The sequence below is a fragment of the Furipterus horrens genome, unplaced genomic scaffold (assembly GCF_987537825.1).
Source record: "Furipterus horrens unplaced genomic scaffold, mFurHor1.1.pri manual_scaffold_11, whole genome shotgun sequence".
Classification (NCBI taxonomy): domain Eukaryota; kingdom Metazoa; phylum Chordata; class Mammalia; order Chiroptera; family Furipteridae; genus Furipterus; species Furipterus horrens.
In genome coordinates this window covers 87,788,378-87,802,807 of record NW_028327181.1, presented here as the reverse complement: position 1 = coordinate 87,802,807, position 14,430 = coordinate 87,788,378, and the positions used below count along the sequence as shown (strand labels likewise).

At 42.1% G+C, this 14,430-nt stretch overlaps 1 protein-coding gene and 1 pseudogene across 2 annotated transcripts; one reads left to right on the top strand and one right to left on the bottom strand.

Annotated features, from left to right (window-relative positions):
• Nucleotides 1–1,154: 1,154 nt before the first annotated feature.
• LOC149998753 (peptidyl-tRNA hydrolase 2, mitochondrial-like) lies at nt 1,155–7,326 on the bottom strand (annotated as a pseudogene). Its single transcript, XR_016514302.1, has 2 exons — nt 7,137–7,326; nt 1,155–1,779 (listed from the first exon to the last, which is right to left on the bottom strand). The product of XR_016514302.1 is annotated as a peptidyl-tRNA hydrolase 2, mitochondrial-like (transcript).
• Nucleotides 7,327–7,512: 186 nt separating this feature from the next.
• LOC149998752 (microtubule-associated serine/threonine-protein kinase 4-like) lies at nt 7,513–13,374 on the top strand. The gene is made up of 3 exons (XM_090291663.1): nt 7,513–7,840; nt 8,849–9,668; nt 12,561–13,374. Exons 2-3 carry the CDS (start codon nt 9,060–9,062, stop codon nt 12,570–12,572), a joined length of 621 nt encoding a protein of 206 aa, XP_090147789.1. The 5' UTR covers nt 7,513–7,840; nt 8,849–9,059; the 3' UTR covers nt 12,573–13,374.
• The last annotated feature ends 1,056 nt before the right edge of the window (nt 13,375–14,430 follow it).

Genomic DNA, 14,430 nt, shown 5'->3' with positions numbered 1-14,430 from the left:
CATTCACAGTTACAATTTCTCCTGTGCTCTCATGTACCAGTGTGAATGGTATAAAACTGAGCAAACATTAGAACCTTTAAGACTGGCTGCAGTAGTCTTTAGAGTTCTGCTTGCAGACTCCACTGACCTCAGACTTTAGGTGTGCTGTCATGCTGCTTATGGTGAAGTTAACCGCTAACCAAGGCTAACCATGGAGAGCTGGAGCCATTCAACATGTGCCTGTTACCAAATACTCCCCGGCATCATCATAGTTTTTAGGGATATACTGTGAGGATCCCCCTAAAAGGCTTTCAGGAGTAGTTCTCTGCAAGGATGGGAGCTATATAGCTTTGGGAGCTGGGAACCTTCTTTATATTCTGGGCAGCTGGTAACACAGTAATTATTGGAATTATGTCATGCTAAGTGTAGAAAGATCAAAAGGGAAACAAAGTGGCCCATAAGTAATTGAATTATCTAAGTTCCTGAAGTTCTAGGTAAAGAGTGGGATGTTGAGATGACACTACTACCACTTTACAATGACCATAAATTCTTACATGTGCCTATTACCACCTTCCAGGTCCATACAAGTCACTTCACAAGTTTCAAGGCCTTCCCTGTGAGGAAAGAGGGAAAGCAAAGCAAATTTTTAGACTGATGTAGAACCACTGCTGAGAACCTTTGGCCACTATGAGTCAGGGAAATGAACATGAAACACTGCGCAAGTGGGTTATGTCAATGCTGTTAAACCTCAGCTTATAAGACAAATTAAAAACCCAGTGGGTTAGATTCTAAACCCTTTGCGGGTGGCTATACCATCTATTTATAAAGTAGCCTCTGAGTCGCCCAAAATGTTACGGTAGTAAAAACAAACTGCAGTTGCACCCAGTGGGACTACCCTTGCACCACAGGTCTTCTCCAAGGATGACAGCAGCACAGTCTCAGGGAAGAAGAGCTATTAACACGCAGAGGGACCTAACAATTCATAGGAATTGCTGTCCCTCCCTTGTAACCCATTTTTGTCGTGACCTGTTTCTCTCTCATTCTTTTGTTTCAGGAGTTAAACCACCAGGACAATTTAACCCAATGTTTTGTTTTTTAGCCCAAGATAACTGTGTAACTGTGCCGAGTACATGACAGAAGAACATGAACAGATTTTCACCTCAAGAATACTTAAATTGGGGGAAGAAGTTCAGCTTTTATTGTTAGAATTTGAGTTTCAAACACTTGTGGTAGGGGGACAGTCATCATACAAAATTCTACCTAGTAAAGTTTTAGGTGACCAGTGACTTTGTCAATTAGGTCTGCTGGTCCTGGGCCGATTCCGAGGACAGTTTGAGAGCCCGGTGCAATCTGAGTACGTCCCGCATCTTGGATTAGACTTACAGTCAGTCCCAGCATCTTCGCGTGGGTCAACAAGGCAATCAGAGTTTCTTCATCGGGGGCTTTGACCACCACTTTGGGCTGGCCACAGTACTCCCACTGTTTGAGCAATTTGGGGTTTCTTCTTTGAATTTGCTTGTAGGCAGAAACGGCAGCATGAGAACACTGGGCAGCCACTTTCCCTTTTCCCATCTTTAAGTCATTTCGAACCACAAGAATCATTTTGTACTCCCCACTGTCTCCTAAGACGCTTGCTTCAGCTTCAGTCTCTGTGTGCGTCTCATTCACTGAGCTTTTGGGGACTGTCCCAAAGCGCACTCAGAGGCCCCAGCCCAGGCACATGCCACATGCTACTCCGGCAGCCAAGCTGAGTGCACCAGGATGAGCCAAATATTCCATAACCAAGGATTTGGAGAGCATCTTAAAGAAAAGGAAAACTGTTATCATCATGTAGCTGTGGAAAGTTAGAGGCTTATCAGATGAAACACCTTGATAGTATATAAGCAACAATAGTTAACACTGAGGCCCTGGCCAGTGTGGCTCAGTTGGTTGGGCGTTGTCCGCAAAGCAAAAGGTGGCCAGTTTGATTCCCAGTCAGGGAACATGCCTGGGTTGCAGGGTTTGGTCCTCAGTTGGGACATAGGCAAGAGGCAACCGATCCGTGTTTCTCTCTAGCATTGATGTTTCTCTCTTTCTCCCTTCCCCTCTCTCTAGAATCAATAAAAGAAAAAACTATATGAGGTCATCTAGAAAAAAGGCAATATATTTTGGATCTTACGAGTGTACCACTTTTTCTCTAGAAAAAATTCAAGAGCACAGAAGAAACAGTTTAGTCATTTTGAATCTCAATGTGAGGACTATTTCTCTGTTCTTGGATACAACACAGCTCTGTTCCTCAGTCTTCTCTAACTTGTGGAGCAAGGAAATGCTGTTTCACCAAGATGGGCAAAGGATCTAAAGAGACCAAGAACTCCACCCTTCTTCTGGAATACAGTGCTTATTTAATTGTGTCTTTATAATGAGTGGTTCTCTTGGGGATGGTGCCGGCTTTGTAGAGAAGTCCCTAGTTGTCTACATAATGGACCTGGAGTGAGATGCCTTGCTGACATTAGACCTGAGCATGGAATGATATAAGCCTTACAAGTGAAAATTTGTCCCATTGGGCATTACTGTAGGTGCAAAACTTTTAAAAAATTTATTGAGATTTTATTTATTTTTAGAAAGGGGGGGGGAGGGAGAGAAACATAGATGTGTGAGAAACAATCAGTTGCCTCTCACATGTACCCAATGGGACCTGACCCGCAAACCCAGGCATGTGCCCTGACCGGGAATGGAACCAGTGACCTTTCAGCTCGCAGGCCAGCACTCAATCCACTGAGCCACACCAGCCAGGGTGGTGCAACTTAATATGTGAGACTAGAGCCCAATTTCATTTTACATACAAACACAAAGTATTTTTTGGATAGTTTTAATATACACTGAATTTACCATAAGTGTATAATATAAAATAAAGGAAGATCATCCTTTAGAAATTCTTGTTACCCCAGCAAAGCTGTTCATGGTATTTGAGTCACCAATAAAATGTACTCTACATTTAAGTCTGTTGGATTCATGATTCTGTGATACAAGTCCTGGAAATAACATGCTGTATATTATTATAAAGTTTTTATTCTCATGTTAAAATTAGGACATTAATGTTTTAAAAAATCATGTTAGATTACACAGTAATATCAACTATTTTAATATGAAGACAGTATAGGGGAAGGGATGTTAAACTTTATGAGATATAATTCACATATTATAAAATTGACACTTCTAATGTGTACAGTTCAGAGGTTTTTAATACGTCCACAAGGTTGTGCAACAACCACCACCACTATCTAATTCTAGAACGTTATCCTCGCCCCCCCAAGAAACCTCTGTACTCATTAGCAGTTGCTTCCCACGTCCCCCGCCCCCAGCCTCTGGCAACCAGTAATCTGCTTTATCTTTATTAATTTGCCTATTCTGGACATTCATGTAAGTTAAACCATACAATATGTGGCCTTTTGTTTCAGGCTTCTGTCATTTAGTACGTTTTCAAGGTTCATTCATTTTGAAGCATGTATCACTGTTCATTCCTTTTTATTGATGAATAATACTCCGTGGTATGAATATACACAATTTATTTATCCATTAGTTAATGGACATTTGGGATTTTCCCACCTTTTGGCTATGAGTACAAGTTTTCTGTGGATATATATTCTCATTTCTCTTGGTTACATATCTAGGCGTTGAATTGCTGGGTCACGTGACAACTCTGACTTTGAGGAACTGCCAAACTATTCTAAAGTATCTGAACCATTTTTCACTCATTACAGATGATTCATTATAAAAAAGTATATGTTGGGTTTGATAATGTTGAGAACCACTGCTCTGGTGCCCTATGACTCATCTCTAGTTTAGAAACAAAACAATGCCTTTGCAAACAGATCTTCAAAGCCTTATCTCCAGATCTCAAAGGATTGGGAGAGTTAAAAATGAGGTAAGCCAGGCCTATAAACCTTAATATTTGTTAGAAAACAATAGATTACACTCTATCTGAAGGAAAAGAAAGATGTCTATAAACTCATATCCAAATTATAAAAGTATAATTTAACACATATTGCTGAGTTATATCCTGATTTTTAAAGGCTGCATCTAAATCAAAGGTGCAGCTAGTCAATTTAAAAGTGATCCCAAATGCAAACCTTGCCCTTCCCAGAAAATGCTAATTTTCCTGAAATTGCTATTTAACATTATAAAACCTGTAACTATTTTCACTTCCTGGGATTAAAGTGTCCTTTAATATTTGGACACTTTTTGAAGTACCTGTGCATTTTATAGTAGTTCACTCATTCCTTTCTCTAGTTGTAATCCTTTCTGGAGCTACCTTTTTAAATGCCCAGCTTTTACAGATACAGAAGCAGGAAGACCAGGACAATGTGGTCAGGAACTAATGTGGGGTAGTTGCGGGGGCCGAAGCTAGTTTGGGGTGGGATCGAGAAATAGAAAAAAAGTGAAAAAGCGGGTGGGTGGGGGAGCAACAGATAGAAGGGCGCATGGAGAAAAGGAAAGATGCATATATTTAAAGGTTAAGCATATTTAAATGTCAATGAATAGAGCCAGAGGAAAGGTAAGTAAGTAGATGCTCAGGATAGAGAAATTAATACAAAGTAGCAGAAGAGAGAGGACCTAACTTTATTGATTTTTGAGAGGGGGGGGAAGGGAGAGAAAGAGAAACATGATTTATTATTCCCTTATTTATGCATTCATGGGTTGACTCTTTGTATGCGCCCTGACCAAGATACTACCCAGTCAGGGGTCAATGTGACAGTTTCAGATGCAAGTAGGTCTGGATTTGGAGGCAGAAAGTTGTTCCCAGGAAGGAGGGAGGTGTACAAACAGAAGTCAAGCTGGAGCTGAGAAGAGGAAGATTGAAATAAAAGTTGCACCAAACCCCAACAGGATTGCAAAGAAATGTAAAAGCAAGGTTAAGATTAATAATATTGTTTTATAATGGTATCACACTGACCAGTTGTGTTAAAATTAATACTCTGCACTAAAAGGTGTTTCAGCATGTCTCCTTTCCTGTATATCTACTATAAACATACCGAGAAACCCAGTGCTTGAAACTAAGGTAAAAAGAACTACTCGTAGTCTCAGTTAATCTTGGATAATGACGGCTTCACGGCAAATCCTGTCCCAGAAAACCCTCCTCCTGGTGCCTTCTAGTTCCTCTGCCACACTTGACCCCTTTCACCAATACTCTTGACCCAATTACCTCCTGAACATGCTCCACCCGTTAACCCCACCGCACTGGCTACTGCCCCTTGGCATTTTCCAACCTAAAAAGAAAATCTTTCTTTCCTCTTGGACCTGAAACCCATGCCTCACTTTTCCTCTTCCACTGACCTCTAACTTCTTCAATTACTTGCCTCCCTTCTCCACTCAACTGAAATTGCTAAGGAATCAGACACTTGCAAACAGCCAAAGGCAGTCGCCTCCTTTCAAGCCTCATCCTGAGTTTTCTGCACTGCTCACTGATAACTGTTTCTTTCAACTTTCGTCCCCTGAATGCTTTAACCCCATTATCACCCACCCCATTATCCTACCTTTCTGAGCGCTTTTCTCCAGTTTCCTCCTCTGCCTCTGTCTTCCCCTGCTGTATGTATTGCATTATCTAAGGTTACACATCTGGCTCTCTTTTCAGTCTCTACCTACATTGTCCAATATAGTGGCCATTAGCCAAATGTAGTTATTTAAATTTAATTAAAATGAAATAAAAATTCAGTTCTTCAGTTGCACTTAGTCCCACTTCAAGTGCTCAATAGCTCAACGACTTAAAAGTGGCTAATGGTCGCTCTATCAGACAAAAATATAGAACATTTCCATGACCACAGAAAGTTCTATTGGGCAGTGCTGGCTTAAATACTCTCTTCCCATTCGATCAATGGTTCCTGAGGGCCTCTTGTGCACCAGGCCCTGTTCTGGACTCTGGAGCTGGAGCACTGAACAAAACAAATCCCACTCTTCATGGAACTGACATTCTAGTACAAGGAGGCGGACAATAAAGAGTTTGTCAGATGAACAGTCTCACTTCTTCCCAAATCATCACATCTGAGGATTCCTAATGCCTCTCTGGGGCTCCAGACTTCAAACCAGCTTCTGCTAGATTTCATCACTTAGAGAGATGTCTATGAAGTACTCTAAACCGGGTCCTAAATGGAACTCAGTTTTGTCCCTTTCCTCTCAGACTTCCTTTTTATGTATCATTGATTCCTGAGTAACCTTACACTTTTCCTCTTTTTGTCACCAAACTTGTTGAATTTATCTGTCTTAAACCATCTCCTTATCTCTGCTAGCAGTGCCCTAATTAACTTCACTGCCTCTAATCTTTCCACATTTGCTTCGCTAAGGCGCTCTACTCATTCCAGTCCATCTGCCATTATCATTATACTTCTATAACACAAATCTGATTCTCTCATTTCCCTGCTCAGAAATCACTGGATAAATGCCTAAAGAATAAAACATAAATCCCTTTGCACGAATTTACACAATCTGGTTACAATCTACTTCATCCTAGTCTACTCTCCTGCTACATACTGTGCCGTCCAGCCACAACAAATTAGTAGGTCCTTTCAAGCAGCCATCCTTCCCCGCAATTATTATTTTTATTTTCCTCCACTTAAACACACAACCACAAACAAGAACATCCTCTTCGCCGGCTCAGGCATAGTTCAAATGGCTGATTCTGAAATCTTGACCATCCCTGGCCTTAATTACTTATTCTTCAGAGCTGCCGCGGCACTTACACATAATCACTCTGGGTCAGAGTCTCAGGGTTTAGTACAGTGCCTGGCGTGCGGTAGTGAAGAATTTACTACTTCTCTAGGCATGACCTCGGGCAACAACTTGACACGCTGCGGGTATTCACAGTACTCGGCAGAGTGTGAGGCCTGCTCGGTGTTTTTTCACAATCGGGGCGAGCACATCGATGCTGCCTGAGCGGAGGCTTTGTCTGGGGACTGAAAACGCTGGGTCCTTGCACTCCCCAGCATCTCGGTCCCTTGTTCGAAAGGACGACTGGCAGAACAAGCAGTGGCCCCAGCGACCAGTGCGCGGAAGGCAATTTACAAAGACGAAGGGGTGGCAATGGGGGGTTTCGGAAAGAGGTGGGAAGAAACATTCCAAGTGCAGAGAGAATGGAGAACGACACCCTTCTCCGTCGCCCTGTGAGGGGCACTGGGCCTACTTACCTACAGCACCTCTCCCCACCGCACTCGCGTCTTTAGGGTCTTCACTTTCGAGGAGCGACCACGCTTCCAACGCGCTGGCTACCGCTTCCGTGGTCCCTTGACAAGTTCCGGATAAGGACTTACTAAGAGATCAGTCATTCTTCCTCTCGCCCCACCCACAGGTCCCTAGGCGAAATCCGACGACCATCAGCGGAGGTTGCCGAAAAGAGGCGGGAACGTTTCTCTTTAGGAGGCAGGCTCCCGGGGGAACGAGGGCCGGAAGTGACGTAACGAGTTCCGGCTGGCTGGAGCCCAGAGGCGGGTGTGAGAGGCGGTCAGGTGCCGCTGCCGGGATCCGGAGATCCGGAGATCCGGAGAAGCCGAGTCAGAGCGGGTAGGTAAACGAGCGCGGGGGATTGCGGGCAGAAACCTGACACTGTCCTCCGAGCTTGGCTTCTTCTTGAGCTCGCCTGCTTAGACCGTGCAGATCTGGGGCACCACGATTTCGACTTCAAGCAGTGTTTTCGGGTGCTGCTGACTCTGGACGTCTCCGTCTGGCGGTAGCCAGGTTATTTGGGACACCTCGCCATGGTTGGCCACCAGGTTACTGAACACGTACACTAGACTCCCGACCTTTTGCTGTGAGCGCCACGCATATGGAACCTGTTCTGAGCTTCTGTGGAGTGCCTGTCTCCTCTTCCCTCCCGGGCGTCTAGGACTTGAGGGTAAATGGAGATCTCCCCTGCTGATGACCTAGCTGTTTCTCAGGAGCTGTCAGTTTGGGTTCTTGGCTTACCCAAGCAGTAGCGCGTGACGCTGAACACACCCGCTTCTGAACACAATTTAGATGTGTAGGTTCCTTCTAAAGCGTTGGTGTTAAAGGGAATGGGGCCTTCGCTGCGAGGATCGCTCGCAGAGGACCTTCACACATCGCCCACTACTTTCATGAAAAGTGGGGTCCTCTACCTTTTCCAAATCCCTTACCCCTCTGACCCCTGTATATTATCACAGTGGAGGTCGGCTTAATCTCTAAAATTCCAAGAAGCCATTTGTGGTCCTGTGTCACACTGCTAAGATAACTTATGACCTCTAGTAGGGTTTACCCTATTATCTTTTGTTTTCCTGCAAATTCATTGGGAAATCAAATGGTGTATAGGCTCTGGCACTGTTTATACCCATTTGGGCAACATAGATCCTTTAATCCTAACTTTAATCTACTGTACTTCAGTTCTCCTTTGGGGCTTGTCAGAAATTTTGCAGACAGAGTGCACTGATCTTTTGGAGAAGCTTGTACTAGTGTTTTTTAGTGTTGTAATGATAATTTAATGTTCTGACTGCTGTCTATTGTATCTTAGTTCTGATTTTGGTTGTATATTAACAGAAATGATGGTAGAGAAACTGTTATTTACTGTGCAACATTTTGTGCGTTCTAGATTGTTTTTATTGACCTTTGGAAGACGGGTGCTGGTATCCAGACAAATGTAGGTGTGAAATGACTCCACACTGGAAATCTTTTATGTCTTATTTGTTTTAAAACATGGGAACATTTTCTTTGAGGATATATCCTATTTGATTAATATGCTATTAATATCCTATTTGATACGTTAGTTTCTGTGGCACTCATTCCAGAAGAACCAAGTTTCTGAAGTCCTTAATAAATGCCTTTTAACAGTTAACCTATAGCTAGTTTAATCAGTGCCCAGTGCCTCAGCCCATTTTTCATTTGCACGCAGGACTGATGGACGCCGCTGGTCCCTGGCTTCCCTCCCCTCCTCTGGCTATGGGACAAACACGCCCAGCTCCACGGTGTCTTCATCCTGTTCCTCCCAGGAGAAGTTGCATCAGTTACCATACCAACCAACACCGGATGAATTACACTTCTTATCGAAACATTTTTGTACTACCGAGAGCATTGCCGCAGAGAACAGATGCAGGAACACGCCCATGCGCCCCCGTTCTCGAAGTCTGAGCCCCGGACGTGCTCCCGCCTGCTGTGACCGTGAAATAATTATGATGAACCACGTCTACAAAGAAAGGTTCCCGAAGGCTACAGCTCAGATGGAAGAACGCCTGAAGGAAATTATCACCAGCTACTCTCCTGACCACGTTCTTCCCCTCGCAGACGGAGTGCTGAGTTTCACTCACCATCAGATTATTGAACTGGCTCGAGATTGCTTGGATAAATCCCACCAGGGTCTTATCACCTCACGATACTTCCTTGAATTACAGCACAAATTAGATAAGTTGCTACAGGAGGCCCACGATCGTTCAGAAAGTGGCGAATTGGCTTTTATAAAACAGCTAGTCCGAAAGATCCTGATTGTTATTGCCCGCCCTGCTCGGTTACTAGAGTGCCTGGAATTTGATCCTGAAGAATTTTACTACCTATTAGAAGCAGCGGAGGGCCATGCAAAAGAAGGACAGGGTATTAAAACTGACATTCCCAGGTACATCATCAGCCAGCTGGGGCTCAATAAGGATCCTTTGGAAGAAATGGCTCAGTTGGGAAACTATAATAGCGGGACAGCAGAAACACCAGAACCAGATGAATCAGTGAGTTTAATCAGTTTGTTTAATTTACATATTTTTATTTAGAAAAAAATTTCACACTTGTCTGAGACGAGGTGACAAGAGTTTTGAGATGTGGAATTATATAAATTAGAGGTTATTATTATTTTTAACATCTGGTAAATTTGCTTATTGACTATAATTGCCGAACCTGACCTTATATTTTTGTTCAATTCAGTTATTCAGGAACCGATGATTCAAATTTTCTAACCACTTTTTAGGATTGCAAAAGATCATCAGACTTTAAATCAGAAAACCTAGATTGATGTACAGGTTCAGCATTTATTAAGTGAAGGCTGACAGGTTACCTGACTTTCTGAGCTGGTCTGGATTGTATTGATAAAAATACAGCTCACTTTACTTCATAGGATTGTCACAGTGATTGAGATAGTAAATGTGAAATCATGATATAAATGAAAATATTGTCATTTTACTCTGAAATATGGACATATGTAAGTGCAGAATACTGTTGCTTTGCATCGTTTCAGAATTTCATGTTTTATATTGTGTGCTCTTTATCTGAAAATATTATTATACACTTTACCGCGATGATCTTTGCCCTACTTTTGAATGCAATAAAAGCTAGCCAGGAATAGTTTGATACTGTAAAACATTGAGTTAGTCACCTTGATTGATAAGTAGATGACTGGAAAATGAGTATAGCTTTGCATTTGAGAGTTTAAGACTGGTCTTTTCTGGTCGTCATGTATTGTCACATAAGAATTTACAAGTGCAGAGGAAGCTGAAGCTTTCGGTGCTTACATATAGTTAAATAAAGGTTAGAAATAGCCTTATTTATATTAAGTAAGACACTTTATCATTTCACTGAAAACTACTGAACACAGTATTTAGAAGTAGAAGCAACCTCTCTGAACATATAGTTAGATTCTTATTTAACAGGAGAAAACTGAGGCCCAGAAACAATCAGTAATTGGCTTGCTTGAAGTCATACGGCTTAGGCAGTGCCGGTACCTGAACTGGAAATGAGATTCCCAAGTGTTCTTTCTGTTCTGCTAACTTGTCTTCAGGCATCTTTATACGGTTTGGTAATATTTACTGGTTTGCCTTAAAATGGTTTCTCTTATGTATTGCCCCGGCTGGTGTGGCTCAGTGGATTGAATTCCATCCAGTCTGCAAACCAAAAGGTTGCCTGTTCGATTCCCAGTCAGAGCACATGCCTGGGCTGCAGACCAGGTCCCTGGTTTGGGGTGTGCCAGAGGCACTGAACTATGTTTCTCCCCCTCTCTGCCTCCCTCCGCCCCCCCCTAAAAATAAATTAAATTTAAAAAATATTTCTCATATTTTAAAGAAATCTATATGTGTATATACATTCCTCCCCCCCCACCCCCCTTTTAGCTGATTGAGTTGTAAATTCTATGAAAACAAAAATACTGTGCTTGGCAAGATTTGCAGTGGAATGTTAGAAAGAAAGAAAATTAGTTCTATTCTTCAGAACAGTTATTCTGAGTTGATGCTTAGTTACTATCAGGTATCGAGATGTCTTCTTTCTGGCAAGTGGAAAAGACAGGATCTTTGTAACATGTCTCAGTGAGTGAAGGTTGTTGCTACTAAGCATGAGGAAGCTGTATTAATTACTTTGCTCCTGCTAAAAAAATTTCTCCAAGCTGTTTGTAATTTCATCATTGTTATATTAATTTTCTCTTAATCTGTGGAATCACTTCTGTAATTATTTCATTCTGGGTAAATAGACAATGTAGAAGAGTTAGTTCTCTGTCTTCTTGGGAACTCTTTTTGCTTCCATTGATTTTACAAAACCTGTTTAGTCTCTCTCCCCTTTCTTAGAGCCTGTAGTGCCAGGTACTTAACTATCACTGCTGCTTTGCCCACACCCTCTTTGCAGGTCTCTCTCTCTCTCTCTCTCTCTCTCTGGTATGGAATAAACTCCAGATTAGAGAATCCAGACTAACCTCAGAAGCAAACTAGATGAATGGAAGTGATAATTTGTTGTTGTGTTGGTTAATACTGTGCTTTCACAAAGACTTGAAAATATTTGGTGGGGGGGGGGCTAAACTTTTAAGGAGTTCATTGCTTCAAGAAACTTAATTGTCTGGAAAGCACCTTTGTATAGTGTGAACTGATATTATGTATTGTGTAAACCCTTATTATGAAAAGCTCATTTTAAAATATGCTCTTCAAGGTTTTGGAAATTTGAATAGGTGATAATTTTCTGTATCAGATAAAAGATGTTCTTAAAGCTTAAGGCATTTTTAAATTAAGCAAGAGCAACCGATTGAGTAATCCTATCCCAGCTGATGTAACTAATTGCTGTGGAGTTTGTCAGGAGTCTTCCAAAAGTATATATTTTTTAGTAATGCTTTGTGATGTTTTCTCTTGTTCTTGAGGTTCATTAGTAACAATAACCGGGGTCTTTACACATTTTTCTGAAAGGACTGGGTAGGTAGTGATAAGAGTCAAGAAGGCTATGAAGCAAAATTGCCTTGGTTCAAATTCCAGCTCTACTGCTGCGCAACTGTTGGGCTAATTACTTAGCCTCTTGCTGTCTCCATTTCCTCCTTGACAATGTAGTCAGTATTTTTGTTGTTAGGGTTAAGTGAATAGATTTACATAAAGCATTTAGAATAGTGCCTGGCATACAGCTAACCATGATTACCATCATTGTCGTCATCCTGTGGCCTGCTGAACAGTTGCTATGAACTCTTTCCCAACCCTGTTTTGAAAGCACATCTTTGTGTTGCTGCTTACTTGGTTATTGTTTGGTATTATTAATGAGATCTCGGTAAATAGATGTATTTATATACACAATTTTATTTTGTGGATTTTTACATGTGGGATTCTTAACAAAATGAGTCATTCTTATAGGTCATTTTCTTAACCTTTTTGTATTATTGTTAATAGTTCACATTATAGGGATCCAGAATGAGTCACCCCAAGGTGTGCCTTTGTGGTATGAAGGTTATTTTGAGCTGAAGTGAACTGAGACCCTGCAGGATAGAGAAACTCCTGCCTCTCCTCCCCCAACTACCTCTAGAAGAACTTGAATTAGAGGCCTTGCCCACAATAAGAGATTATCAGACATAACCTCCTTTGACCTGTCTGTATGGCAGGGCAAACTACTGCTTACGGAACAACTGCTCTAATCGTCTGGCAGTGACACTCAAGCCTCAAGGTGCCCGTCTCATCCTAAGCTCACAATGACGTATATACGGCATTTTCCCTTTCTGTCTCTGGATCCCTCGTGTGCGCGGGAACTCTGTGATGTAGTTGGGCTTCCCGTGCCTGGGGAGTTAAATTTGATTTTCTCTCGTCAATCTGTCTCATTGATTTGATTCCTCAGCCAGCCAAAAGGAACCGGAGGAAGGAAGGATTTTTCCCTTTCCCCACAGCATTATCTGGGTAAGCCATAACACGGAATTTGAGAATTAAAATCGGGGGATTTGCTGTTTAGGGATGTCTTCTAGTGCTTACGTCTTTGCATGGAAAGATCCGATCCTTTTGCATTGACATCTGTTCATTCATCCAATCATTGAACAAAATACCTGTGTCCTAGGTTCTGGGGAAAACAGTGAAAACAAAGACAAACAGATACTTTTGTCGAAAGCCTGATAGAGAAAAACATAAACACAGAAGTGAAAGAATAAACACAGCATAACAAATGTTAAAAAGGAAACAACAAAGGGTCTGAGAGAGAATGAATGTGGATATCTGCCTGTTTGAGACTCTGGCATCGTCGTCGGCAGCCGTCCGTCTCGAGAGACGATGGCGTAGCTTCTTGAGAGTCTATCTGCACCGCCGAGAATGGCTGTGCAGTCCGATTCGGGAGTGACAATCCCTGCCGCACTTGGTACAGGTGAAGGCAGATGGCTGTTGTTGCTGCTGTTGACGCTGCTTCCGCCTCGATCTTTTCTGGACCGCCTCCTCGTTGCGCGCAGCCTCTGCACGTGACGTACCTTGCCTGACCGCGAGCCTCCAGGCTAGGCGGTCGTCTGCTTGAACTTCCCATGTGTTGAGATTGATGGAGCATTGTGTCATGTCCTTTTTGCAGATGTCTTTGAACCGCAGTTTTGGGCGCCCTGTCATCCTCTTGCCTTCTGCTAGCTCGCCGTAGAGGAGGTCTTTGGGGATACGGCCTGCATCCCCACTCCTACTCTAGGAGTAGTGTGATGTTTATGAGCCCCTGAAATAAGATTTAGACATCACATTTGTGGTGTTGGGAATGGTTAGTGAGTATCATGTCTCCAAGGGTTGTGAACTAATAGTTCCAAAACATGGAATTTGAAAAAGCATATTTAAAACTTATTTTAGTCCATATCATTTGTATTCTGGATTGAACAGAGGAAGATGACCAGTTGTTATAACATGTCCAGGTGGAAAGTCTTGAGTTACTTTCTTGCTTAGCTGTTGATATTATGTAAGTTTTGAATTAATCGATGTCTGTGTTTTAGTCTCAGTTATAAAAACCCAAGCTCCTTACTGAGAAATTTGACTGCCTTTATTTTAAAATCAAATTTTGCCTAGAGGAATAAAACTTCATCTCCCTGAGATGAAAATCATTGTTGGCCCATTGCCTAATGTAGAAAGAAAATATGTGGATGAGAAGGGGAGCAGAGTATATACAATTGAAATTAAGATATTCAGAGACAATATATTGAAACAGCCTGGTTATTGTTCAAAGTGGGTCAATAAAAACATGCCAATAGAAATGGCAGAATACATAGAAAAACCCTACAGACTCTTTGGTAGACTAGAAGAGTTGCCACATTACATC

Bases quoted from the DNA above. Each gene is read 5' to 3' on its own strand.
- LOC149998752 (XM_090291663.1), top strand. From the start codon at position 9,060: ATGCGCCCCCGTTCTCGAAGTCTGAGCCCCGGACGTGCTCCCGCCTGC.